General features: G+C 45.5%; 1 protein-coding gene across 3 annotated transcripts in view; it reads right to left on the reverse strand.

The window, feature by feature from the left end:
- KCNAB2 (potassium voltage-gated channel subfamily A regulatory beta subunit 2) overlaps window positions 1–27519 on the reverse strand; it is a 112560-nt gene that overhangs the window by 65248 nt on the left and 19793 nt on the right. The window contains exons 1-3 of one of the 3 annotated variants that reach the window (XM_032763715.2): window positions 24337–24750; window positions 2937–3056; window positions 2209–2250 (exon numbers count right to left, since the gene is read on the reverse strand). In XM_032763715.2, the coding sequence (XP_032619606.1) occupies window positions 2209–2250; window positions 2937–3013 (119 nt within the window). In that variant the 5' untranslated portion in view covers window positions 3014–3056; window positions 24337–24750. Of the gene's footprint in view, window positions 1–2208; window positions 2251–2936; window positions 3057–24336; window positions 24751–27519 lie in introns of those variants that run through there. The other 2 variants (XM_032763716.2, XM_032763719.2) reach the window with 2 other exon arrangements.

The following is a 27519-nucleotide window of genomic DNA, read 5'->3' on the forward strand; positions in this document are numbered from 1 at the left end:
TCAGCTAATCTGTACAGATTAAGTTTCACAAGCCGAACAGGACACCTACTTCTGCATCAGAGGGGCAGCCGTGTTAGTCTGGATCTGTAAAAGCAGCAAAGAATCCTGTGGCATCTTATAGACTAACAGACGTTTTGGAGCATGAGCTTTCGTGGGTGAATACCCACTTTGTCAGATGTATGTAGTGGAAATTTCCAGGGGCAGGTATATATATGCAAGCAAGCTAGAGATAACGAGGTTAGTTCAGTCAGGGAGGATGAGGCCCTGTTCTAGCAGTTGAGGTATGAAAACCAAGGGAGGAGAAACTGGTTTTGTAGTTGGCAAGCCATTCACAGTCTTTGTTTAATCCTGAACTGATGGCGCCAAATTTGCAGATGAACTGAAGCTCAGCAGTTTCTCTTTGAAGTCTGGTCCTGAAGTTTTTTTGCTGCAGGATGGCCACCTTAAGGTCTGCTATAGTGTGGCCAGGTAGGTTGAAGCGCTCTCCTACAGGTTTTTGTATATTGCCATTCCTAATATCTGATTTGTGTCCATTTATCCTTTTCCGTAGAGACTGTCCAATTTGGCCGATGTACATAGCAGAGGGGCATTGCTGGCATATGATGGCGTATATTACATAACCTCATTATCTCTAGCTTGCTTGCATATATATATATATACCTGCCCCTGGAAATTTCCACTACATGCATCTGACGAAGTGGGTATTCACCCACGAAAGCTCATGCTCCAAAACGTCTATAAGGTGCCACAGGATTCTTTGCTACTTCTGCAGCATAAGCATGACAACTAGGGCCAGGTGAGGAGCTGGCTGAATTTGAATTGCAGAGCTGATCTTCTATACTCTTCCATTCTGTAAGGATAAGGCTTTTTCTTATAACCATATGGTCAGGCCTAAGGCCTTTGTCTGCTGCCAAATTAAGAGAGCAGCAGCTGCCATTAGCTAAGAAGCAGGAAATCACATCCTCACATTCCATCTAAATTGCATTAAAACAAGGTAACATCAGCCTGTTAAGAAGGAGACCCCATCCTAATGGCACCCACTATCACCAGATAAACAAACAGATCTTAAGATGGTTAAAGAAAACTTAGTTGACAGCATCTGTCTGGCAAGAAATCACTTATCACTAGTTGTGGTTGTGAAATCCTCATTTTTTTATGGTTTTATCTTTATGGTCCTCACTTCCCTATTGTTCGTCTGTATGATCTCTGTCTGGTTCTTAGATTGTTTCTGTCTGTTACACAATTAATTTTGCTAGGTGTAAATTCAGGTGGTGGGAGATGATCGGTTAGAGAATTGTGTTACCATATGTTAGGATTGGTTAGTAAAATTTTAGTAAAATGGTTGGTTAAGGTACAGCTAAGCAGGAGTCAAGTTTCACTATATAAACTGGGGTCCAAAAGGAAGTTCTTTGGGAACCAACTTCAGGACAGAGGTGCCAGACCTCAACACCCTGCCAATGACACCCTGCAGAAACTGGAGTCCCCCAGGTGACCCGTTCCTGATGGGCCATCAAGAAAAGTTCATCTGTTTTATTGGGAGTCGTGAGCATTGTATGTGTAGCACGTGCATTCTGTTTTGGTGATTGTTAATAAAAAGAGGTTAAGTAGGATATTACTGTGTAAGGCTCTTTCACTGGTAAAAGACCCTGTAAACCCACAAAAGATTAAGCTCTGAGTTCAGAGGGAATGGGAGTTTGCTCTGAGTCCAGAGGAGAAGAATCCATGGAGGGGTAAAGCTAGAATGCTTAATTAAGAGGGTTACACCTGAGCCCGAGGAACAGGTAAGGATGCCTAAATTAAGAGGGTTTTGCCTTGAGGGAGGGAGAGCTCAGTGATTTGAGCATTGGCCTGCTAAACCCAGGGTTGTGAGTTCAAACCTTGAGGGGGCCATTTGGAGATTAGTCCTGCTTTGAGCAGGGGTTTGGACTAGATGACCTCCTGAGGTCCCTTCCAACCCTGATTGTCTATTATTGAGCCCTAGGAACTAGGTAGAGGTGGGTGCCCTACAGTGCACAAGTGATAGAGAATTTTGTGCAGGTAACAATTCCCTTCAGGCTGCCAGAGCCAACACCTGCTGAGTTTGATGACACACAACATTATACCCATGTCTGACAGGTTGAGATCCCTTCTGAAACGTGCCCTTCCCTAATTATACCTGTGTGGCTACTTTTCAGTTCCATTTTTATAAAAAATAACAGACTCTGTTACCTGTAGAACTGGAGCTGTCGTTTGGGACTCCCATACCGAGCACTTCCGACAGCAAGGGAAAGAAAGAAGAAATATTCCACAAATCACAAATATTCCACAAACAACTGGGAAGTGCCAGAAACAAAGCTCAGTCTCAGTTCATCTTGCAAAGATCTTTGTGCTCTAGCAACCCTGTACAGTTCATCTCCACCAAAGTCTCTATAAGGTTTTTAAGGTCTCCACAGTTTCTCTTCACTAGGAGGAGATGAAAAGCTCTGTGAAAGCTTGACAACAATGCCACCAAGTGGGAGTAAAAATTATGGGCACAAAATCTGTTCAAGGCCCATACAAGCAGATTCTGGCTCACCTGATTCAACAGAATGTCATTCAATGTTAAAAAAAAATAAAGTGAAATACAGGAAACATACTGTTAAGCCCTTAAATGGAATAGATTTGAAAAGAAATTGAAGAGTGACCCTTTCCTTAAAATAACAGGCATCAAAGCTCAGAAGGAAGCTTGAATATTGTTTATGCTATCAAGTGTCTGCACCATTATGGAAGTAACTGCTGTACGTACCTTCAAAAAAAATCAAGGTTTGGATTTTACGATAGAACAGTGGCTGCCTCAGAGGTCATGACAACTGGTTTACCCTATTTTCAAAAACTGCAAAAAGTGTGTTCCCAGTAACAAAAACAGCTTCTGTGTAGAGGGTAGTCAGGGAAGCTATACACTCGGTTGAAAGGCTCACCTGTAAATCATCCCTGGAGAGCCAGTCTGTCTTAGTGAGAGTCGAGCAGGGGAGTCAGTGGTAGATTCTGGATACATTGAGCCAGCCTCAGTCTTCAAGCTCAGTCTTCTTTTTTACCTTCTAAAAAGATATAGAATAAAAAAAGTTACAACCAGAATAAATTGAATTTTTAAAGCACAAGATTTTGTGTGTTTCCTCTCATTTCTTTCTCTTAGTGAGCAGGGAATATTCCCACTAGTTGGAGCTGATATGGGGTTCAGGACCCTGGGTTCTAATCTTGCCTCTACCACTAATTCACCATGAGCTATCAGGCAGATCACAACCTCTGGGAATAATACGGATGGTCACGAGACCATAGGTCAGGGGTTCTCAAACTAGGAGTTGAGACGCCTCGGGAGGTTGCAAAGTCACATGGGGGAGTTGGGAGCTGCCAACCTCCACCCCAAACCCTGCTTTGCCTCCAGCATTTATAATGGTGTTAAATATATTAAAAAGTGTTTTTAATTTATAAGGGGGGGGTCGCACTTAGAGACTTACTATGTGAAAGGGGTCACCAGTACAAAAAAGTTTGGACCTATGGCAGTGGTTTGCATTGCCAGTACCAGATGCTGCAGAATGGAAGACAATTATGGAATAACCTCCCAATGGGAACATCTCATCCTGAGCCCCACTCAGCCGAGGGGTAGGGTTATGTCCTGAGTCAGGAGAGGTTACATACTTTTCACATAAATTGCATCATTTTAAAAATCCTGCTGAGTTTGTTCTCATTACCCACGTACACGTCAAATTTCTTCTGAATGCTACTCAGCAAACACGTCAATGACATATTGTGGCAATGAGATCCACAGGTTAATTATGAATTGTGAAGAGAAGTATTTCCTTTTATTGGTTTTAAATTTTCTGCTGTTCGATTTCACTGAATGTCCCCTTGTTCTCCTATTACAAGAAAGGCTAATTAGGGGTATCCAATGTTTCATTTGTATATCCCTATCTTGTCGTTCCCTCCCTTGCTCATCTCCTCTCTAAACGGATGACTCTCAACTGTATTGATCTCTCTTCATACGGAAACCTTTCCACCCGCTCATCACTCTCATTAACTGTCAGTAACTCCTATTTCTTCTATATCCTTTTTGAGACAGGGTGACCACTGTTTCAAGTGGCAGAAGCATTTTAAGTACACCTCTACCTCGACAGATCATCATCCGATATAACAAGAATTCAGATATAACGCAGTAAAGCAGTGCTCGGGGGGGGGGAGGGGCGGAGAGACGGCTGCGTGCTCTGGCGGATCAAAGCAAGTTCGATATAATGCGGTTTCACCTATAATGTGGTAAGGTTTTTTGGCTCCCAAGGACAACGTTATATCGAAGTAGAGGTGTACAAGGGTTGAAATTGCACTTAATAGTTAGATGACATGCCAGCGGCAGCTATGATCCCATCTGCACTAGGACTGCCCTGATGTTATCACTGGCAGAGAGAACAGATATCAGCAACAGTGGGAAAATGTTGTCAAGTTTTCCTTGTGTAGACAGATCTCAAGAAAATCTAGGTAGATCCTCTTTTCAGAACTATGCCAGAAGTCAGGAAATGATATATAAACATGGATGCTTTAGATACATCAAGGTCAAACTACGTAAATGCCCAAGACACTAGAATATTGATAAAGGAAGAACAGGTTTGTATTTATAGTTTAATGCTGGGGTTTTCAAAAGGTGCTTAACTTCTATAGCCCAACTCCTACTGAAAGTCAGGAGGAGGTGGTTGCTCATTCCTTCAGGCAGCTTTCAAAAAAAATCACAGCCTAAATTCGCCTAGACGCTCTGTTACTGACTTTGGATCTTATACCTTGCTTGAAGCATACCTATGTACATGCACATTTCTTTCATCTTTAGCAGGACTGTGCATTATTAGTTGCACAAAAATTAAGCACAACCAAGTGACAATTGAAGAAGCTGCTAGAACTTGGTGGCTTTGTCATTAGGCCATCTGCAGCTGTGGAACAAGCTAAATCAAGATGTTTTCTTGTTAATTATCTAGCACCCAAAGCCATGCTGAGCACCTAACAAACGCAGTAGAGTAAGAACTGCCCCATCTCAAACGGCACAGACTATACACAAGCTCTGCCTCATGAGAGGATGAGAGACAAATCACATGAATGGATGTGTGATCACGCTGCTTACTGCACTACTGGAGCTTCTTAGATACCATGGTGATGGGCACGGTATAAGAATACATACAGAATAGAACAGAACACAGAAAGTGAGCAAAACTATAGCAGCAAACTCCATCTCAACCCCTCCTGCAACACACTTCATATGATTCTTGAAGTCTCTGGCTCTGAATTCATAACTCAGGAATCATCTCGAAGCAGTTCATCATCATCTGTGACCTGTAACTCACATCTGAAGCAGACACTTCACGCTATCACGCAACCCAGACGACAGCGTCATGCATCTCCATGAATCAGGACAAGTGCAAATCTGTGGATGAAAAATAACAGCCTGCTTCCAAAGGATAGTCGGAGCTACTATGGTGGAGTCTGAAGCTCCACCCTTATGGTTCCCTGTTTTTCAACCAGTCAGAATTCCACAAGATACCCAGTGCAGAGGAGCAGACTCACCCCTGCGGTGCCTCCTGCAGGTGACTTCTGGAAATTAGCTTGTTCCAGCTCCGGAGCGCCATCTGCAGGCAGGTGATCCGCCTGTCCTCTGGCCCCGGACCCTAGTCCCCTGTTGTCTGGGGTGCTGCCCCCTGGCAGTAACCTCCCCAGTCTTAGGGTCTCCCCTCCCTGGGGAACCCTCACCCACTATCCTCACCTCGCCTCAGTATACAGCTACTCCCAGTCAGTGTCTAGCCCCCATGCCCTAGGGCAGACTGCAGTGTCAGCCACTCATCACTGGCAAGGTTGGGTTTGGACCTGCTGCCTTGGCCTTCCCCTGGGCTGCCCTCTGCAACTTCCAGTACCTATTAGCTCAATGCTAGTCCACAGCCTGGGGCTTTCCAGGCTGGAACTCCCCAGCTTCTCAGCCTGTCCCCAGCCCTGCTCCCCTCAGGTACCCCATCTCTAGCTCCCTACAGCCAGGCCCATCTCTCTCTACAAACAGAGAGACTTCTGAGCTCCTGGCTCCCAGCCTCTTTATACAGGCCAGCTGCGGCCTGACTGAGGCGTGGCCCAGCAGCTCCCAGCCACAACCTTCTCCCAGGGCTGTTTTAAGCCTTTCAGGGCAGGAGCGGGGTAACCACCCTGCTACACACAAGAATGCCAACGCCGAACTCAAAGAAACTGAACTGCAGAATGAGACCATTCAAAGGCTAAGTTCTCAGTTGTGTAGTTAGTTTACAGTCAAGGAAATAGCCTAATACGCTGTCCTTGTGTGGCGGTCTCTACGTACGAGTAACTGAGCATTGCACTGTACTGCTCTGTTCCCGTATTGTTTCAAAGTCGTTAAATGCCAGTTCAAATCAACAGATGCCAGACTCCACCACAAACACAGAAATGACTCTCCAAAAGTCAACCATACAAACAAATGATAAAAGGGCCATCTCTACATCTCACAGAGGGGAAGTTAAGACAACGTGCTGGGGCCCGTGGGGAGGGGGCTGGAAGAATATGGGTGGGGCCTGTAGAATAGCTCCTCCAGAATACAGATGGTACCCTGGACGCTCAACAGCTGCACTGAAACAGCGTGACAGCCAGAGGGCAGCAGATGAAACAGAAACAGAGCAGTTCCACAAGGAGTTGGGCTAGTGCAGGGGTAGGCAACCCATGGCACCTGTGCAGAAGGCTGATTTTCAGCGGCACTCACACTGCCCGGGTCCTGGCCACCACTCCGGAGGGCTCTGCATTTAAATTTAATTTTAAATGAAGCTTCTTAAACATTTTAAAAACCTTATTTACTTTACATACAAAGTTTAATTATAGACTTATAGAAAGAGACCTTCTAAAAACGTTAAAATGTATGATTGGCACGCGAAATCTTAAATCAAGAGTGAATAAATGAAGACTCAGCACATCACTTCTGAAAGGCTGCCGACCCTGGGCTAGTGCTTGAAAAATTCACCCTCTCCCACTTCAAATTCCCCACCCCTCACACACATGGATTAGGCAGAGAGAGAGAAAGAGAAGAGACAACTGGGGTCCTGACTACTGCCAAGGTAGCGCTAGCAAAGCTCTGCCCTGCGTCGGAGGTTTCTTCACACTTTCCCTTTACTAAGGTCTATGAAGTCTGATGCCTGAAACATTAAAAACGTTTTTCTAGCAAGAGATTTGAGTGCGTGGGTTTCCGTGCTAGACGGAAGAGAAAAGACTTCAGATTTTCCTGCAAACTCTGTGTGATTGGAGAAATGGGATTATAAAAGCATCAGCAGGAACTGTGCTTACCTGCAAACTGCTAACCTGATTTGTCAGCCCATTAAATGTGAAGAGGAAAACCTGAGGTTTTTAAAGAAAAGGCATTTTATGGCCCTGCAAAGACTCAACTACTAGATTTTCCCCACACTGAGTTGCACCATTGTAATTTAAGGTGTAATTTTAAACTGGTTTAATGAAACCAGTATGAAAGGCTGTGTGGATGCTTAAATAAGCATGGTTTAAACTATTTTAAGTTGATCAGGAAGAAGTTTAAGATAAACTAGAATAAGCCACTCACACTGAAATTGGGAGTATCCACACAGCTGTTTGTACTGGTTTAAATAAACTGGTTTAATTACACTGGGACAAGTGTGTATGCAGACAAAGCTGTGGGCACATATGTAAATATCTGCCAGGTCAAAGGCTTTGGGTCCTCTCTGCCCTTGTAACCATGTGCCACTACCCACCTCCCACCCCCAGCCTGTACAATGGATGTCTTGGTCATGAGCAATTCTGGGGGGCAGGAAAACATGGTATTTGGTTTCTTTTGCCTTTGTCGTTTAAAACTTATTTCCTTTGGCTACACCTAGAGCAGCCTGAGGCCAGGTCCATAGCAGAGCCCTGTATCTGTACAGCAGGGGTCGGCAACCTCTGGCACGCGGCTCACCAGGGTAAACACCTTGGCGGGTCAGGCCAGTTTGTTTACCTGCTGCATCAGCAGATTTGGCCGACCATGGCTCCCACTGGCCACAGTTCACTGTCCCAGGCCAATGGGGGTGGCGGGAAGCCACTGCCAGCACATCCCTCACCTGCGCCGCTTCTGGTGCTCCAGCAGCTATTTTAAGGGGCGGGGTGGTAGCAGCAGCCGAGCCCCTGGCCCTTTAAATCACCGCCTGAACCCCGCCACCACTACCGCAGGGCTCCGGCAGGCTCTGGGGATGATTTAAAGGGCCCAGGGTGGTAGCAGCTACTGGAGCCCCGGACCCTTTAAAACATCCCTGGAGCTCTGCTGCTGGAGCCCCAGGGAGGTGGCGGTGAGGCTCCAGCAGCTATTTTAAGGACTGGGGTGGTAGCAGCTGCCACAGCCCCAGATCCATTAAATTGCCACCGGATCCCCACTGCCACTGCTGGGATCTGCCAGGGGAAGCCAATCCACCTTAGTACGGTGCACCGGCTCTTGCCAGTACGCCATACCAGGGTGTACCAGCTTACTTTCACCTCTGATACTGACCTAACCCCCTGCATAGACAACGGGCTTCTCCCACTGACACAGCTACTGCCTCTCGAGGAGATGGATTAAATATGCCAACAAGAGCAATCCTGTATGTAAAGATAAACCCGCAGAGGCAATGGTCAGCAGCAAGAGCACATTTGTGTACGTGTAGTCTGGTTGCTCCGTGATTCTAGTCCACTTCTCTTGCAACGAGTCTTTCATACCGTTATGGCTTTCTCCAACTAGACAAAGTTAGCATTAAAAACAGAACAACAAAAATATCACCGGGGAACTGCCAAGCAAGTTCTACCCAAGGCGCAGTGGGCAGGGAGGTAGTAAAACACATTCTCTACCCAAATGAGCATGTTGTAAAATAGGTCACGGAAGAACAAACTACGCTTCACCCCCCAGAGTGCCAGGGGGAGGAACAGAGTAAGGAGATGTTGCCTGGTCCATTGCCTCCTCCCTCCCCGTCCCTGCTCTCCCTCTCCAGGTGGGACAGGTGGGTCAGTGAAAGAGAATATCACAAACCAATGCACACAGTGCAGTGAGAATCCAGCTCCAACTAGTCAACAGGCAACCTGAGAAGTTCACCATCTTTCTCCCTCCCTGCCAGTGAAACCGAGCGCTCAGACCAATATCCTCTACCCCATGCAAAGAAACAGCAACACCTCACCAACAATCGCTCGCTCTGGAGGGAAGCCACACAGCAAAGCGTGGAGACAGAGGCTCCTTAAGGCTGGGCAAGGAGGCCCATTGCATCAGTACAGCAGGGGCAGAAAATGAGGAGAGGAAGCCACATGGGAAAACGATGAAACACCCACAATCTATGCGGGGCTGAAGGCATGAAACAAATACCTTCTCCTTCATAGGCTTCTAGGCAGCCACCACAGAGCCAGACCATATAAGTCACCCTTCAACCTGCCTTTCAAATAACTTTAAATGAAATTTAATAAAATGCACTAAGGAAATCAAATTTGCTGATATGTTTATCCTGCATTATCCCACTTGCTTCAAATCCCTCCACTGGGCTCATAAGAGGGAAGCACAATTTTGTTGCATTTCATACTTTTTTGGGAGAGAACTCCATGTCACTTTTTAATTCTGTATCCAGCCAGTGCCATCTGCTGTCAAGTCTCTTCTCCTAGCTTTGGTCAGGATTATAGCAAAATTAAATGCTCTTTTATACACATTAATTTTTTTAAACTTTGTTTTTGAGGTAAGCAGTGTTTTCTTCCCACAACAATTCCTTTACACTGGAATCAATTAGCCAATTTCATCCCACATATGAAATGAAATGAAATGAAATGAAATGAAATATTTCCAGAATCCTGGTCTAGCTTTCTTCAGTAACTCTGAATTGCAGACACACACACCCCTCCGACCTGACTGGAATGCTGAATAGACTTCCAGCTGCTCTGCAGCCAGTGCTACCCAATAGAAATTAACTGCATCAGTCAAGTAACCAATCCCTCCAGAGACATGATGCTGAAAATAACGTAGTACAAGTTACAGCCCCTGCACCAAACCTGCAGGACTCCAAACAGAAGCAAGTCAGGGAAATAACAGCAGCCCCCTGCAACACTGCACAGCCCACCCAAATTAACTGTTGCATAAAAACAGCGGAGAGAGGGAGCTCAAGTCTCTTAACGGGGACTGGAGAGCTTGTGGAATCTGAAGACCTTGGAGGGGGAAGGGATGAGAAACGGGGTGGCTGTTTCTCTCTTAAGCACCCCATGTGGCAGCATTTGCACACAGTACCGGAGCAGACAGAACAAGGGCTGCAATCAGAGCTGCTCATAACTGGTGGGACGCATGGAGGGTGCCAGGCGGATGTTACAATGGAACATGGCCTAAGATGCATGGGTGTGTGCATGGGGGACGGGAGAACAACCCAGACTTCAAGATGTGACAGCAAATAACATGGGAAGTAGTCAGCATTATCCTAGTCAGACAATGAGACTCCTGATGCTAACTGGTTAACCCAGAGACTAAGTTAGTGTGGTAAATTGTGTGTGTTTTATTCTACATGTGTCTAGAGCTCATGGATAGCTGCTATCTAAAAATAGACTCACTTGGCTCATTAAAAAAAATAAATAAAGGAAGTGATTCAACCTCAACGCCCTCCTTCCGCCCTCCCTCCCTCCCCAGTCAACAGCCAATTTTGAATGAACCAATGTATGGCTCCACAAATATACACATATGCTGCAGTTAAGAAAACCACGGCCACTGTACTTCCAGAAAGGCAAACAGGAGAGTATGAGATATTGTTCGCTTTGTCAGGCCACTTCTCAGCAGCAGCGTTCTTTGGTTACTATTAGGAAAGGGGTGAACTCTGTCAAGGCTGAAGCTTTGCAAATCTCAAACTCTGTTCTGCAAGTTTGCTAAAGTTCCTCTAAATTCACAAACCCTTTCCCCCCTGCAGTGTAAACTAATCCACCCCAATGAACCACATGCTTTTTTTCCTAGCTGAAAGGAACAGAAGAGTGCCCTACATATGGTACCAGTGCAGCATTGACTTTCCACCAGAAAATCTGTCTCCCCCTACCTCACTCCTAAGCAAAATGGGAATCAAGTGAATTGTTTCTACAGGGTCCAAAAGTGCGTTCTACGTTTCACAAGTAAGGGGTCCAGTTTGAGAGGGTTTGAAGCAGCCAGAACTGGGAATTTCAAAATAGCCAATGAGAGTTAGGCACCCAGTTCTCATTGAAATATCTATGGGAATTGGGTGCCTCATTTCCTCTGGCCATTATGAAACTTGCAGCCAGAGAGTTTGTCCATCGCTGGTTATTATAAAGCTACACTATAGCTTAATGAGAGGAAAATCCTCCTAACCTCATCTAAAGGCAAGCAGGCACGCAAGCATACACTCCTCTTAGAAGGAAAGTTAAAATGGCATATGTGAGGGTCTTCATCTTACCAAGATACTGTATGGGGGAGGGGGTGGAAGACAGAGGAACGTTACTCAGACACTGACACTGAACCATGAGAGGCATGAGCCCTGGAATCGTTGTGAGCAATGCACCAATAGCTCTAACCGCACCGTCCAAGAGGAGAAGAAGCTGGAAGGCCACACATTAGCAATCTACCTAGAGTTTTGATATTTAGATAATCTAACCTTCCTAGACTCCTGCCCTGCACTACACGGAGCTGGGATTCACACTGCGCAGGCAGACACAGAGAGATGTCCCTCCCTTACAGCTAGGTCAGGTCCATCGGTCCTGAGCAATTTCACTTATTCTTTGATAAAAGAAAACCAGTTATATAAAGCAGCTTGCACCCTACAAAAAGGCAACGACAGTTTCCTTCTTCCGTTCCAGAGTGCATGATTTCACAACTGCAACCTCAAACATCCTTTGTGCTGCAGGCACACAGCAACCAAACCAATTCCTCCTTCCTTCAGCATCAACAGCATACAGTCAATCACTATCCTCTCTATTGGCCACTCCAGAAGTCCCTTAATTTTATAGTTATAACATTTAAAAAGCCCATGTCCAAACCCATCAGCTGTTTCTGACCCAGTGGTGTGTTTGGTCCCCTACACCGTTAAGTGTTTGGTGTTCCGAGGGTGAAATGAACTTTCCAAATGAGCTGTTTCTCAGCGAGACCTGGAGGAACCACAGCCTCTAAAAACAAGACACAGGAAGCTGACAAAAGAAAATAGAAATGGAAGAACAGTGCTCAGTGGCAACCTGAGACACTTCCTAGTCATGCTGAGTGATCATGCCAAAACCGAACTGATAACCTCAAGGTGACATCCATGCTGAGTGGCTTACTCCTTTCATAACATTCTCCTTTTCCCAAACCCACAGAAACGTGTTAGGGACTCAGGCCTTTCATCTTAACAATCACAACCACAAAGCTAACAATTGACACAAGCTCTGGATGCTACAAGAGGGCAGGATGTCGCAGGAGTTTGGAGGAATAAATGACAAATGGGAAAGCTTCATGCACATTTTGTTTTCAGAGATGAAGGCATCCTCCTGCAACTTGGGAGACCAGGATTCAAGTCCCTGTTCTGCCACAGACTTCCTGTCTGACCTTGGGCAAGTCACTTCATCTTTCTGTGCCTGAATTCCTAATTGATAGAGTGGAGATAATGGCATTTCCCTGCCTCCAGGGGATGCTGTGAAGATAAATGCATTACAGACTGTGAGGTGTTCAAATACAGTGGTGGTGGGAGTTGGATAGATACCTCAGACAGAAAGAATTCCCAGTGCTGCCACTGGAGAGGCACAGCAAAGAATGCTTAACTCAGGCTCTGCCTGGAGAACCAAGTCCATGTACCAAGCCACATAAACCAAGCCATACAGTAACTGTGAGTGTCAGAAAGTCACACACTTACCACCCACGACTGACCTCTCCAGGATGGTGAAATGGGTAGGGCGGACACTGCTGAGTGCTCCTAACAGACATGCCAGGACTTTTCCCAAGGGATAAAGACCAAGAAGTGCCACATACAGGAGAGCAGGAACGCCTTTCAGGCTGAGTCTGTACACCACTGTGATTCCCTGCAATTTCTGAAGAGGTCAGTAATCTGGTGCAGGCTGATCTGCAGCAGGCTGAGGGTCTCCCTGTGTCTCAAGGCAAGGCACTGATGTGACTGTTCCTAGCGAGCTGGCACAGACTGCTGACTGCAGTGAGAGATGCATGATGAGTTTAATTCTACTGGGAACACAAAGTGCCACTGGACAATGTAGTGACAGAAGGGAACTATTTCACAGGAGAGCACCCTGAGGGGTATGCTGCTCATTTGTCCCCGATCCAAACAGCTGTCGTTCATCCCACTTTCCCGTTCCCAAAAGAGAAAGGGAGAGCTGTGCTGGCTCCAACCATTAAGGCAGTTATGGAAGAAATACCAGATGGACCCAGAGTAGAGAGGTTTCGACCCAGCAGGCCAAGCCTACACAAACCTTGGGTAGCGGGGGCAAGACTATCGATGGCCTCTTGGCTATGAAGTTCTGGAGGAAGGTGAAATCCTGCCTGGAACTTCTGGGCTTAGAATTCTGCTCTTCCATTGGAGGACAGTAGAACTGTTTTCATCCATCATGCAAAAATCCCAGTTAACCTCCCCCATGCACAAAGAGTATAAACAACAGAGGACTAAGCTGTTGACTGCTGAGATGGGGTAGTATCAGATTGGTGCTGGCCCTTCTGTCGGATAACTTCGACAGATCAGGCATTCTCGGTCAAGGAGACTTAGACAAACGTAGAAGAAGGGACTGCGATGCTGGAATGACTGGCAAGAAATGTCTGGGGACCCTTCAGGAAGAGGTCTTCCATTTCTTTGAGTTTTAGTTGAGGCAGCAATGTTACTTTGATTTGCACATCAGCAAACGAGAGGGTTACAATTATTATATAGTTTGTGGCTGGTTCTTTTCAGCTATGCTCTAGCTACTGTGTAATTTAACAGGTGATGCAGGCTTTGGTTTTCAATGTGATCTTAGTTTCATTGGGATCACCTTTGTTTTTATGGCAACCCATTCCCAAACGACTAGTGAATTACAGTTCTTCAATTAGGCTAGCCGAGAGAGCCCTACTGAATTATACAGCTGCCATAACCAAGACAGAAAACTAGCAAAACAACAGGAAGCGCCGTTCCTTAAAATTTTCCATGAACATCAGCCTTAATATTAAAGAAGGAACTAGCAATTCACTGAAACATCTCTTTGGTTTGACTTACTATTACTAGAAGTCAGGAAATGCACCATCATGTCCTATTACTAAGTAACCCACAGCCAAGTAACACTGCACAGAAATGCCTCTAGTATTCAGCACAGCGCTTCAAAAGAAGCTGACTAGCTGCTAGCTTGTTGCTAAGCTGGGGGTAAGAATAGGTAGGAGGGAAAGATTCGGCTCTTCCCATTTAATAGAAACCACTTGGGTTTAAATCTTGCCTGACGCTACCAAGCCAAGGCAATTTGTTTCTATCCCATCCAGATTAAACAAAGTTATTTGCTGCACAAAAAGATTAACAAAGGCTCGGCCAAGGTGCAATTCCAAGCAGATTTCTGGGGAGAGCTGCAGTGATGTAAAACGTAAAGCAAACCCACTGGCAGTGCCTCAGCGAGAGACACTGCTTATAATTAAAAGACGAGAGAGATGGATGGCTTACTTCCTCTTCCAATTTTTAGCACAAAACCTTGACAACGCTCTCAATGTCACTTAGAGACTCTCAGGCTGGGGAAGAGGGAAACCTCCAGTTTAATCAGGCCTCAACACAATCCTGATTATCCTTGGACTTCTCTTGTTCCCCACTGCTTTTATGCCACGCAGATTAAAATATCAGGATATTTTAAATGAGGTCTCTCACAGAACGCTGACCAGTATGGCAGAAAGAGCATTGTCACCAGAAGAGAACACAGACTTCGTCATAGAGTGATGGCTCAGACCAAACATCTGATCCAGCAGAGGGAAAGGAGCCGGGGGAGGAGAGGAGAGAGAGAAATAATTGCTGCAGAAACTGTATAGTTTGCTCCAGTGCAACACTCCCTCCAATTAAACACTGTTGTGAGTGCAACTGAACACCCCAGTTCTCTTCAACCTCCGATAGTTACAGAAGTGATTAAAATTCAGGGTGAGTTTTGTTATTTTCACAACGAATACAGTGTGCAACAAGGTGTCTGTGAAGTGCCTTGCTGGGATCAGGCTGGCAAATGAAAAAGGAACAATGTCAACAGCTGAGTTCAAAGTAGTTCCAGATGCTGCTTGCATCTTTCAGCGCCCTGCCAAGCGTTGGGGTTTTATGGCACAGTCCTATCTGTAAATGTTTTCCTCTCCCCTGTTTTGCTGAATGAAAGGCCCAATAATGGGCCCAATTCTCCCGCAGAAACACTTGCGTAAATCTAGAGTCATCTCAATGAGGCCAGTGAAGTATAGGAGATTCACACCTGTATAAATGAGAGAAGAATTTGGCTCACATGACAGGAAATACTGCATGATAATGGGAAAATGGGGAAACTGACTATACAAAGTGCTGTCAAATGCACAAAGCAAGCAGACTGAAGAAAAATAATTTTTCTCTCTGGTCTCTTGCAGTTACTGGAATCTTAGTGTTCACAAGAACATCTGAAATAGCACATGAACTACTGGTCACCCCATTCCAAAATGGACATGGCGGGGTGTGGCTTAGAGAAGGGTAATGATGATGATGAGGACCATGAAAAAACCTTACATAATGAAGCTAAATGGAAAAGATTGGGATTGTTTACCTTGGAAAGGAAATGAATAAGAGAGGCCATTATAAAAATATATAAATAATGAAAGTTATAGAGGAAGTAGATCAGAAGCTTCAGTTCTTCCTGTCTCATAGCACAGGATCACAGGGATACTCCAGGAAATTAAAACATGGCAAATTTGAAACTGATAAAAGAAAATAGTTTTTCGCACAATGCAAAATTAGCCCGCGGAACTCACCAACACAGGATGTCACTGAAGCCAAAAACTTTGGGAGATTCAAGGGGCCCTTATAGGATAACAAGAATACCCAGAGCATCAATAGTTATTTGTTAACAAAAATTTCAGAAGGGACATTAAACCTCATGCTTCAGGGCCATTTTTAACTATCAGAGACTTGGGTGAGACAACATGGGGGGCACAGATTATCCCATATATGCCGAGTGTGGGGGGGCTCTTATACTTTCCTCTGGAACATCTGGTACTGGACACTGTCAGAGACAGGATACTGAGCTAGATAGGAATTGCTGGATGAGATCAAACGCAGGGTCCATGTTCCTAACAGTAACTGGGAAAAAGTTTACAGGCAGAAGTGCAGTTTGCAAGCTGATGGTGTTCTTTTATGCATTCAAGAGTCAGCATGGTTGGTTACCTTGCAATCTCCGTTCGCTGCCTACTGCTTTAAAGGAGATAAGAGTCAATAGGTCTGTTATGCACCTATTTTATATTCCTTTTAACCTCTACATTTACTGACAGTGAGTGCCGATTGGTTTCCATTGCTTAACTGTAATTATTTCCACTTCTTTGATATAGGAACTGCAGCACTATGATAAACAGACTGTACAGGTGTCTAGCTTCATAGTAATTAACTACCTTGCTGCTCAATGAGTCTCCAGACAGGTCCCTACCTATCCCTCATATCGCAGGCATACGATGGGCAATTTCCCTCCCTCCGCTCCTCCACCCCCAATCCACCAGTAGTGGAAGGAAAACTGCAACTTTCAGAACATCTTTTTAAAATGGTAGCCCTTTGTCCTTGGTCTTGAACTTGGGGCCTGATGCAAAGCCCAATGGAGTCAACGAAAAGACTCCCCCGACATCAGAGGATGAGCAGACACAAAATGTAACCTTTCTGGCTTTAGGAAACTTGTTATCTAGCCAGGGTTCGGACCTGTGCCATTGTACCTTGCCTTTCAGATCCCTCAATCCACCAGTCAGTCTCGAAAACCTCAAAGGAGGGTTAGCCACAATTTAAATCATCATCACTGCACATGTGCGGCAGCAGACAGTATATACATTCAGTCCCATGTTCTTTCACACACACAGCTTTCCATCCAAAAATAACAGTGTGTGTTATTTCAGTTATCTTCCCTAAAAGGTATTTTCTCTGAATAATGCTCCCACCTGCTCCCATCAGTCTGGCATGCGGGGGTCTCTGCTCTCTTAAAGACAAACTGTTTTCTTCCTTTATTTTTATATGTGACTCAAGGTTCTCTGTAGATCAAAATGACTGACAAAAATTGCTTGTCTCTTCTGACCCAGTCATTTTATATTTCTCTTCAGCCTGCTTAAAACCATTATAACCAGTTTCAGTTTCATCAGCCTTAAAGGCTTAGCTGAAAATCCATTAGAGTTAGAGTTACTGTATTAACTGCTCTGGGCTAACGCATGGAAATACACGGAAAGCTGTTTATATGTAGAGTGATGTATCTAAAAGCCCTTGTGAAAATGAGGTGAGGGAATCTTTTACACACCTTTGCTTTACAAAAAGCTAACAGGTCTGTCACATTTTTCTGGAGACAAAAATACAATAGAACCTCAGAGTTACAAACACCAGAGTTCCAAACTGACCAGTCAACCACACACCTCATTAGGAACTGGAAGTAGGTAATCAGGCAGCAGCAGAGACAAAAAAAAATCAATCAATCAATAAATGGCAAACACAGTACAGTGCGGTGTTAAACTACTAAAAATAAATGGAAAGCTGCATTTTTCTTCCTTATAGTAAAGTTTCAAAGCTATATTAAGCCAACGTTCAGTTGTGAACTTTTGAAAGAACCACCATAACGTTTTGTTCCAAGTTATGAACAACTTCCATTCCTGAGATGTTTGTAACTCTGAGGTTCTACTGTACCGGGACAGGTGGAGCCTCTCCCCCATTCAGGTATAAGGCATATTTCGGCCTCTAAGCTAAAAAGAAGCACTGAAATTCCAAGGAAGCGGGGACAGGATTCCACTGAGGAAAAAAGGATGGTCTTGTGGGTAAGGTGCTGCACTGGGACTTGGGAGATCCCAATTCCTGGTTCTTTAATAGATGTTCTGAGAGTCCTTGGAAAAATTAGTTCTGTTCAGATTTTCAAGCGACCTCAGCTCCTATTTCAGCCTTGTTTCGACTAGGACAAAAGGTAACAGAATGCGGTAGTGAAGACGTGTGAAAAGTCTATTTTAGACAAGGCACTGGGGAGCCAAACTCGAACAGGAGCAGCTTAGCAGGAGTTCCAGTACACATGGCCTTGTAGGCTTTTCAAATGCATTAGGTTGAGAACATGTGAGCTAACACCACATCGTTTATCCTAGTCTAGGACGAGGCATTAACGGGAGCTACTGGGCACTAAGTCTTTCTCTGCCTGAACTGCAGAGTCCGCTCTACCTATAGACAAACTAGACAGTGCCTGGAAAGGCAGATTTCTGGGAGCAGCCAGGCCAAATTCGAGTGGGTGGCATTACGATCTGGCACACCCAAGGGAGGGGTGGTTTCAGTAATGGGGTAGGAGAGGGGTGGCACACAGAAGTTTTGCATTGGGTGCCAGACTGCCTTGAGCAGCCTCTGCTGAGTTAGCTTCTCCATCTGTGGCAATGGTGAATTCATTGAAGAGGAGCTCAGCTGCCACGGCATGGAGGGTCACCCGGAAGCCTATGCATTAAACTTCAGCCCCCTGACCAGGCTATGATGTTATAATATCAAACCAGGAGTCCAAGTCTGTCATTCTTTAAATGGCGTTTCAGAAATTAACCCTTTTTAGGTAGAGAAACGATGCTTTTTTCAGTGGTTTACATCAATGAAAAGAATCTGAACTTGGGGGCAGAGGGGAGCCGTGCAGGTTGAACAGTGATTTAAATAACTGAGACAGGGAAGATCTGGAGGCTTTAAGTATAATCCTTTCATGCCACCTTCTCGCAAACAGACACCACAAAGTAGTCTGGTAGTTTCCTGGTAACTGAGATTTACAGCCATGCCTCACTAAGCCTAGCAGCATCAGCACGTGACTTAGTGACGAATCCATAATCCCTCTCTTTCCCCCACATTTAACTCCATCTATTTAAAACTATATTAAAAACTCATTAGGCTTACTGGGTAGTTTATGCTTTGTTTTTATTTTTTATACTTGACAAATTTTTGCATTTTTAAATGATGCGACCACTAGCTAACAACCACTTTTCTATATCTCTGGCTAACCATATAAGCTGAGTGTCACTAACCAAAAATTTGTCTGAGTCCACAGATCTTTGTGGTTACACAATTTATGCAGACTGACAAATGGTGGGATGTCAAGAAATCCAAAAATGTTTTGCAGCATCTGGGTGGGATTTACAGAAGCATGACTTAACAGGTGGGAAGAAACCTGCCCTGCCTCTCTTTTTGAGCAGCTCCGAGAACCACCCCAGCCCTAAAAGGTACACGGACAGCAAGGGCTATGCGTGTGGATTAAAAAGTTAGAGAATAGTAACAGGATGGTTTCACACAGCACAGCAGGGCAGAGCTGCTTCGTTCATGTACTCTACCATGCAGGTCTCTGAGCATCCCTAGGTAACTGAGGAAAAGATACAGACACATCCTAGATCTTCACACAAAATTCAACGTTTTCAAAGTTCAGCGTCCCAAAGATAGAACTCAAGATGCAGAAGCAGCTACACAGGAGAAGTGAGCAAACTGGTTGGTTGAGGTAGGCAAGTGTCTCTGGGTCTCCTGATAGGGGAATGTCTCCAGCTCAGTTCACCCTGCTTCTGCACATCCCATCAGAACCACACGAAAAGACAGGAAGAATACTAAGGAGGAAAAAGTCCAAACACCTGACATTTAAAAGAATTTAATCTTTTACCCAATGTGGTCAAAAACTGAGACATTAGGAAGCTAACCAGCTGTGATGCCTGCAGCTGACCTCTGAATCGCAGTAGCTCTGCCCGCAGAAGCAGTGTACTCTGAAAGTGACAGTACAGCTCAGCAGGGACAGCACTGGGGCTTCAGAAAGGACTGGGAGGGGGAGCTATGGGAGAACAGAGAAAGTTGATCTCATATAAAAAACTTAAGAGAAGTTTTAAAACTCAGTTCCAGTGCGAAAACTTGACAAAACAGGGTCCTACAGCAGAAACTTACAACACAAGAATTTGAAACTACACACAGAATTCATGAAATCAAGTCTGTATCATCCATTCTCTTTTCCCAAGATGATCGCTTTATCAGTGTCACACACTAAAATGCATACTCTCTTGAGAAGCAGAAAGTCCAGTTTGTTTCTCTTGGGCCTGAAGGGACTCCAAGTCTCACAATGCACTTGGATCACACACGCTGCTTGTGTTAACCCGTATGTCACCACTCATAACATGTGGGAGACGGGATGACATGACTGACCTGTCTTGCTGAGAAATGGGAAAAGGTACCCGATGCAGATATTCAATTAGCCAAGCAATCCTGGGCAGCCCCTGGTCTGCATGGCACTCCTGAACTGCACCAAGAGGCTAGGACAATCATCTTTTGGGGAAATATAGAGAAATGGAAGCTCTATCAGCTATTCCTGGCAGGACAGTGCATCCTCACACAGTCCAGAGCTTCGCCACCACTCCCACTCCTCCTGCCTTTGCCAACTGGGTTTTAAACGTATTCCTTATTATTGAAATGGAGAGAGTCAATAATAAATATCAGGGTAGAAACATCACAGGTTCAAGCACCTTGCCTTGATAGCTTTTCTGAAGCATAACAGGGTTCACTGGAAAAGTCTGAAAGCTGGGAACACCTGGCAGCTCAACTTGGAGAGCTCCTGCCCTGATGCCCTTCGGTGTTCCCCCTGTCCTCCTCCCCCAGCGTTCACTCTGTTCTTCGAGGCTCTGGATTCTAAAAGCAGAATTCAGGGGGATGCAGTTGTGCTGTCAGGATGCACCTCACACGCCAAGAAAAGCAGAAGCAGAGAGAAAAATTGTCAGTACTCCTTGCAGTCCACACACTCCCAGGGGTTAATCACCCCCTGAAACTGTCCCTCTCTGAGCCTTCAGCATGCCTGGTCCTCATTATCCCCCCTTCGTTTTACTGTTCCCCAGTCACTTATTGCAAGAAGTGCCATTCACAGGGTGCAATGCATTCCTGGGCCAGGAGGTCACCTGACCTCTTTGATCTCCCACATCTTTAGTATCCCCTTGCAGGGGGGACGGCCCAGGCCACTAGTTGCCAGGAGACAGCGTGTCGGACAGAAATCGAGGCACCCACACAGTATTCAGAGGAAACATTAAGAACAGTCCCACTTCGTCACATACCTCACGACTGTCACATGTTCTACAGGAAGTGCCACCTGAAATCTATTCTGAAATGGACACTGGTGCAGCACCCAGTGCCCTGCTTGTTACACAGGGACTCTCTGGGTGAGCGTGCAACACCAGGGCGAGCTTAAAAGGCTCATCTATGAAACTCTAAATGGCCTGGGAGCTGGATCATCTCACTGGCTGAGCCATCATGAGAGGCACTCACACCACAGCCAGAGGGAGCTGTCAACAGGGTGTCTTCCATCAAGACCCCCTGCCTTTGGAGTTCGCTCAGACTTGGGCTTGTTCCAAATGCCGGCACTGCAGTGCAGTACCAGGAGGTGCTGCACTCAGCGGGCCCATCTCTTGAGCATGCCTCACTTCAGGTGGAGTTAACGGCCTCGTCGCACTTTCCAGGAGTGCAGGGTAACCTCAGGATCCCAGCCAACGTGCCTCCTACTGACAGAAGCCATTCAACTGCCCAGGGCTGCAGGTGACCTATTGCTAAAAGCATTACTTCTGCAAGTTGCCATATTCCCATTCCGTAAAACCCTGAGAGGCTTCCAATATTCCCTGATGCCAAAAACAAACACAGTGTGCTTAGAGCCCCCAAATCTCTCTTCCCCCTTCTAGGGGGAGCAGGGTGCGCACAGAGAGGAAGGAAGAGGAGAAAAGGCTCAACACTGAGGGCAGATCTTCTGCTCTTTGACAGTACCGGCACACGTAGGAAATTTGTCCTAAAGTTCTAACTATTAAATTTGGTAGCTGGAGCCAGAACAGGAACATGGTGAACATCTTGCAGTGGCATCCCTTCTGTAGGATCACTTTGTTCTTTGGTTTGCTGTCCTTTTGGGGGCAGCCAGCTCCTTAAATTTCTACCCTTGGACAGATATCAAAGATGATACACACCTGGGGAAGGTGGAGGAAAGACAGCCCAAGCAAGCTCCTGCATTCATGGGATCTGGCCTCTGAAAAAGCCACACATTCACATTACATTACACAACACCAAAACAGCAGGACAGCAAGCCCCTGCTCCAAAAGACAGCATTCACAAGCAGTCAGGTTAAAGTGATTGCGCCAGGGAGAAAAGCTGAAGTTGTTAAAGTGGACATCGATATTGAGGATGTCTCAGGTTCTTGCTTCTGGAATCCCACAATATACAAGCCACTTATCAGATAGCTACATACAACTTCATATGGCTAAGGAGTGAGAACCAGACTCCAGAACCCCTTTTAAAAGCTCCCTTTTGGAGGTGGGCTTCACAGGAACCAGGGATGTAGTGTGTGGGGAGATGGTGGTGGAAAATAAATCTATCCACTCCCTGTCTAAAGCAGGCAATACGAATGCTGCACGGCACAATTCCCTGCCAGCTTCTTTCACTATGATCTGGTGTTTGTAGGGTGCCACCATGGGCAAGGTGCAGCAACGAAGCTTATGCCTCCATAAACACAGTCCCTGCTGCCTGCGAGCCACAAACATGGAGAGACTGAACCAAACGGCCAACCTGTGCTGGCAGTGAACACACACCCTAGATCAAGCACCCACGACATGAGTATGGCCCCCCCTACAGCCATACCATGGGCTGGTCCGAGAACGGCAGGATGAGGTACCACTAATGCTGCAGTGGTGACTGCCAGAGAAAGTGGAGAGATTTGGGGAAAGAAGAGTTAGGAAGACAAACCAAGAGCAAAACGCAGAGGCTTGACTGCAGCAAGAGAAGAGCCTGTACAGTGTGACACGAGGAGGACCCCTTCACACACAGGAGATACATGATTATAGCCCTTGAACAGCCCCCGGTGGGGATGGGGATGAGAGGACAAGGGAAAGCTCCCTCCCCACCCACAACCCCTGCTGTGTGTCAGTACATCCAGGAGCAGATTTGCATCAGCTTGCCCATGAATGCAGCGCGTAAAGTCCAGTTGGAGTGTGACCCTTTCTTGCTCCAAGTTTCAGCATGGAACTTAGGTTCTTTTTAACAAACCCTCTTTCAGAGCCAGAAGCCAAAAATGAGGCATGTCACTGAAGTACAAAGCCCTCTGTGGCAGAGCCATGCTGTGCTGTGTGGGGTTAACTCCCAGACGTGGGCTCCAGGAGTCTACTGTGGAAACACTGCAACTCCTCTTTGAACCCCGCCATGCCCGTGCCAGCCACGTTATCCTCCAGGCCCCACAGTACATTGCATGGTGCCAAGAGCCAGCCTCATTTGCAATGGTTCACTCAAACGGTGCTTCACAAGGCATTCAACAATATAGCTCCCACATTCAATACAATACACCCCGTGTTCACATGCTCTATAGAATCTAACAACAAACAGCTCTAGTTATAGCCAAAATGAAGAGGAACATTGACACAAATGCATCTTAAGACAATTAAAGATACTGGTCAATACTTGCATCTGATATTGTGATGTTAGACATAACAGCCAGTGTTACTATACCATCCTACCTCATGCAATGCAGGTTAGCTACAGAGAGCTTCACTCCACACACTCCTCCACATGAACAACCTCCCAACCTCGGCCATTCCAAGCTCTCTCACCTCCTATCAGACCCCTCAAACCCAAGTCATGATTTGTTTACCATGCTCCCCCTCTATACCTGAGCAGTTCTTTGTTACAGGACTAGGTAAAATGTCTTGCCATGCATTAGCCAGCTTAAAATCTTCTATTACACTGGACTCTTGGTTTCGATGAATTTATGAGCTGCTGTGGAAATGTCTATGCTCATGATCCATTCCAAAAAATAAACTAGTGCAGAACTGCACCTTCTTTATTTAGGTATTTAATTTATAGCACAACTGTGGCAACTTGCCACTTTATTTTTTTGTTCGTTCTAAAGCTTAGGCAGCCTTCATTGCTAACCTCCACGAATCACCACCAAATCCCATGATCGGATATGACATTTCAAAGAAGGGTTTTTTATAGTAACATTTAAAAGTAACAAGTATTTGAGCATAAAAGCAACACTGCCCATTATGCAACAGAGCACAGACAATTCCTTGATGTGCAGCTGTGGAAATACATGTCACTTTTTTAATCTCTCAGTTAGGCTCTCTGCTGGAGAAATACAAATGAAAATGCACAATGATGTTGTATTCAAAAACCTTTTAGACCTTTCAAAGCGTGGATCACCTCCAAACAATGCACCTACCTTGCCTTACGATCAGAGGACACAAAATTCAACTCAAATTTTGAATGGATTTTTTCCAGGAATGAAGATGTGCAATTGGAAAAAAAAAATCAACTAAAACACAAAGTGGCAGAGAAGGAGGGTTCCAAAGAACCTAGAAGACAGACAGTGTGAGGCACCAATCCACTGGGACCATGAGCAACCACGACAGCTGAATACAAATACAGGAGGTATTTTATTTCCTTATTTTTACCCCATTCCCTTTCGCTCTCTGAAAAAAGCCAGTTAGTCTAGTCTCACAGCCAGGCTGAAATCCATTCAACGGAGTGCAGGCAGAAAGAAATACAACCCTTTGCTATTACTGCAGCAAAAATATCTTATGCTGGTCTCAAATCCTGACTCGGCAAGTTTCACTCTGCCAGCCAATATACACTAACTGTACTGACAAGTGCTTCAGACTATGGATCAGAACACAACACTGCTTCATTTGTCCACTGTTAATGCACCAAGGCTGGGCTGTTTGGCAAGAGAAGGAATTGTTTGTAACTGTGGAAGTGCTGCAGCAGAGCAACGCCAATGATTCACAAGAATATTGTTCTGTTTCTAGATGTCACACAAGCTGATTTTATATACTGTCTACACTGTGTTGTTATGCACAGTACAATGCAGTTCTAACATTGGGATCTGCAGAGCTGACAAAGTGGGTGATATGCACAGTAAATTTATGATAACCTAATTTAATGCTAAATCACAGCAAGTCCAGCAGCCAGGCTAGAACAGTGCCTTGAGAAGGTTTCTCAGGAAACTGGACCTATTGACAAGTGCACAGCACCAGAGGAAGAGAAAGAAAAACACAGACACAATTTACTCCCCAATTCAAAAGAAATTTAGGAGTTTCAGTGCTACACTCCAGGGGTGAAATTATGTTATTTGTGGAAATGTTAATGAAGGATAGAACAATTACAGACGCTGTACTTTTGCAGAGCCTTTCAACCCAGCATCTCAAAGCCATTTACAACTATTAGTTAAGCCTCTCATCTTGCACTGGGAGGTTCTAACCCCAACTTTCAGGTGGAGATATTGAGACACAGAGAAGACACACAACTTGCCCAAGGCAATCCCTACACTAGCAGGGTCAGGAATAACCCAGGAGTCCCAGCTTCTTGTCCCTTGCTTTACCCACTAGACCGCGCTGTATGTATCATAGGGTTCATCCTGGGGCTATCCCAAACAAACAAAACCTTTGTTAAGATCACTACCGTTAGTATGCCCACTAGAGGAAAAGAAACCAGAACACCTGGGTCACCACAGTTAACAAAAGTTGAGTATAGGAAGATCAGATAAGGTCACATGGATAAAGAATCTAATACTACTTTTTAACAGTGCAAGAGCCAAAAAGGTATCTGCATGAAAATATCTGCACTTATCCCTCTGGCCAGTTCAGCAAGGAGAGCGACAATCTCAGCTGAAAAGGAAGGTTGTGAGCCGGAGTCTGCAGGCTGAGAGGTGGGGAGGAAATCCTCCTGTTAAGACTCTCCTGGTCTCACCCAAAAAACAGAGAGAGTTTCCATTCTGTGGAATTGCTCCCGACTTATCCTGTGTAAGTAAGAAAAGTACCAGGCTCAAAAGGTTGAGAGATTATACCACAGGCCCCAAACCTACCTAAACCTTCCAAAACCCCAGATGAACTGATCATATTCACCCAAAGCCTGAACACAGGTGTGCATAACAAATGCACGACACGGCATCAGACTGCGTTGTTCTTCATCACTGGACCTAGCTCACACTGAAGAGCCGTAAGAATGCAAGAAAGCTGTAGCTTGTGTGGAGTGCAGTGCTATGGAAGGAAGGGGATTCTCCATCACTGGAAGTCTTTCCAGAAGATCTGCTCTAGCACAAAACAGAAGTTATGGGGTTGATGCAGGAGCTGCGGGGTGGAGCTCTCTGACCTGTGTGATGCAGGAGGCCAGACTAGATGATCATGGCAGTCCTTTCTGGCCTGAAAATCTATGACTCTATGAATATTGTCAAAAAGCTCTCTGCATAAGCCAGCAAGCAAAACTTGATCCAAATCAGAAATGTCCACTTTGTTCTGGTCTGGGCTATCTTTTCCGACGTTAACAGAAGAACAACCCCCAATCCCCACCCAAAAAATCAGCTCCTTGTGGTCTGAAGAAAAGTGAAAACAGGGCAACGCACACATTGTCCTCAGATTGACTTGCTTAGGTCCAATGAGAATAATGCTGTGGCTGACATTCTGAAGCCACCCCCAGGTCTGTATGTCAGTGAGCAAACTTGTCCACTCAGTAAGTGCTAGGGGCCAGACTTTTAGAAGTATCCTGCAGAGAAATCCCACTAGCACCTGTCTACACCATGAGGTGCCTACAGACCAGCAGGAAACTGGCCCCAAAGTGCCCAATACTGCAGCTGTTTTCTCAAATACTCTAAGAAAAACACCTCCTATTCTAGCTAAGGCAGCTGTAGATACTGTACAGTGAGGTTTAGGCAACCCTTGGTTTTGCCTTGGCCCAATGCTTCCAAACCACACGTTTGCTAGTCCCTCCAGGAACTCCCCACTGCAGAAAACACCCCTCCAGCTGTGAGGGGCTGGATTTGTCTTGGGAGTGATTGCATGTGCAGGCTGCAACATTCCCAGCACTGCAAGAAGAACAAGGGAAAAGATGCCCAGGCCCTGTGTTTTAAAGAACTGAGATCGCCTCTATAATTAAAGGTGCAAACACAGCGAGTCCTTCTGATGGTGTATCGCTGGGGAGATGGGGGGTCACTGGCTAACCCAGTAGGGTGGTTAGGGCACTGCACTGGGACTCAGGGCATCTGGATTCAATTTCTGACTCTGCCATCTGTAAAATGGGGACAATATTCCCTTCCTGCCCACGGTTTGTCTGTCTTGCTTATTCGGATTGCAGGCTCTCGAGGGCAGAGCCAGTCTCTTGCTATGTGTTTGTACAGCATGCAGAACAATGGGCCCTGATCTCAGCTGGGTTCTCTACATATTACCGCATTGCAGATAATAAATGGGTTAATTTCTCCATTTCCTCAGAAGTCAGACTGTAGCGTTGCATTGGGTAGGAACTGTCCTTTTCTTGTAAGAATAGATTCCCTCTGTGTTGTTCGGCTCGCCAAGCAGGTGACAAGATTGCCTCATGGGCATTTCTCTTTAGAGGGAGACATTTAATAAAGATC

Source organism: Chelonoidis abingdonii, chromosome 23 (assembly GCF_003597395.2).
Source record: "Chelonoidis abingdonii isolate Lonesome George chromosome 23, CheloAbing_2.0, whole genome shotgun sequence".
NCBI classification, from domain to species: Eukaryota; Metazoa; Chordata; order Testudines; family Testudinidae; genus Chelonoidis; species Chelonoidis abingdonii.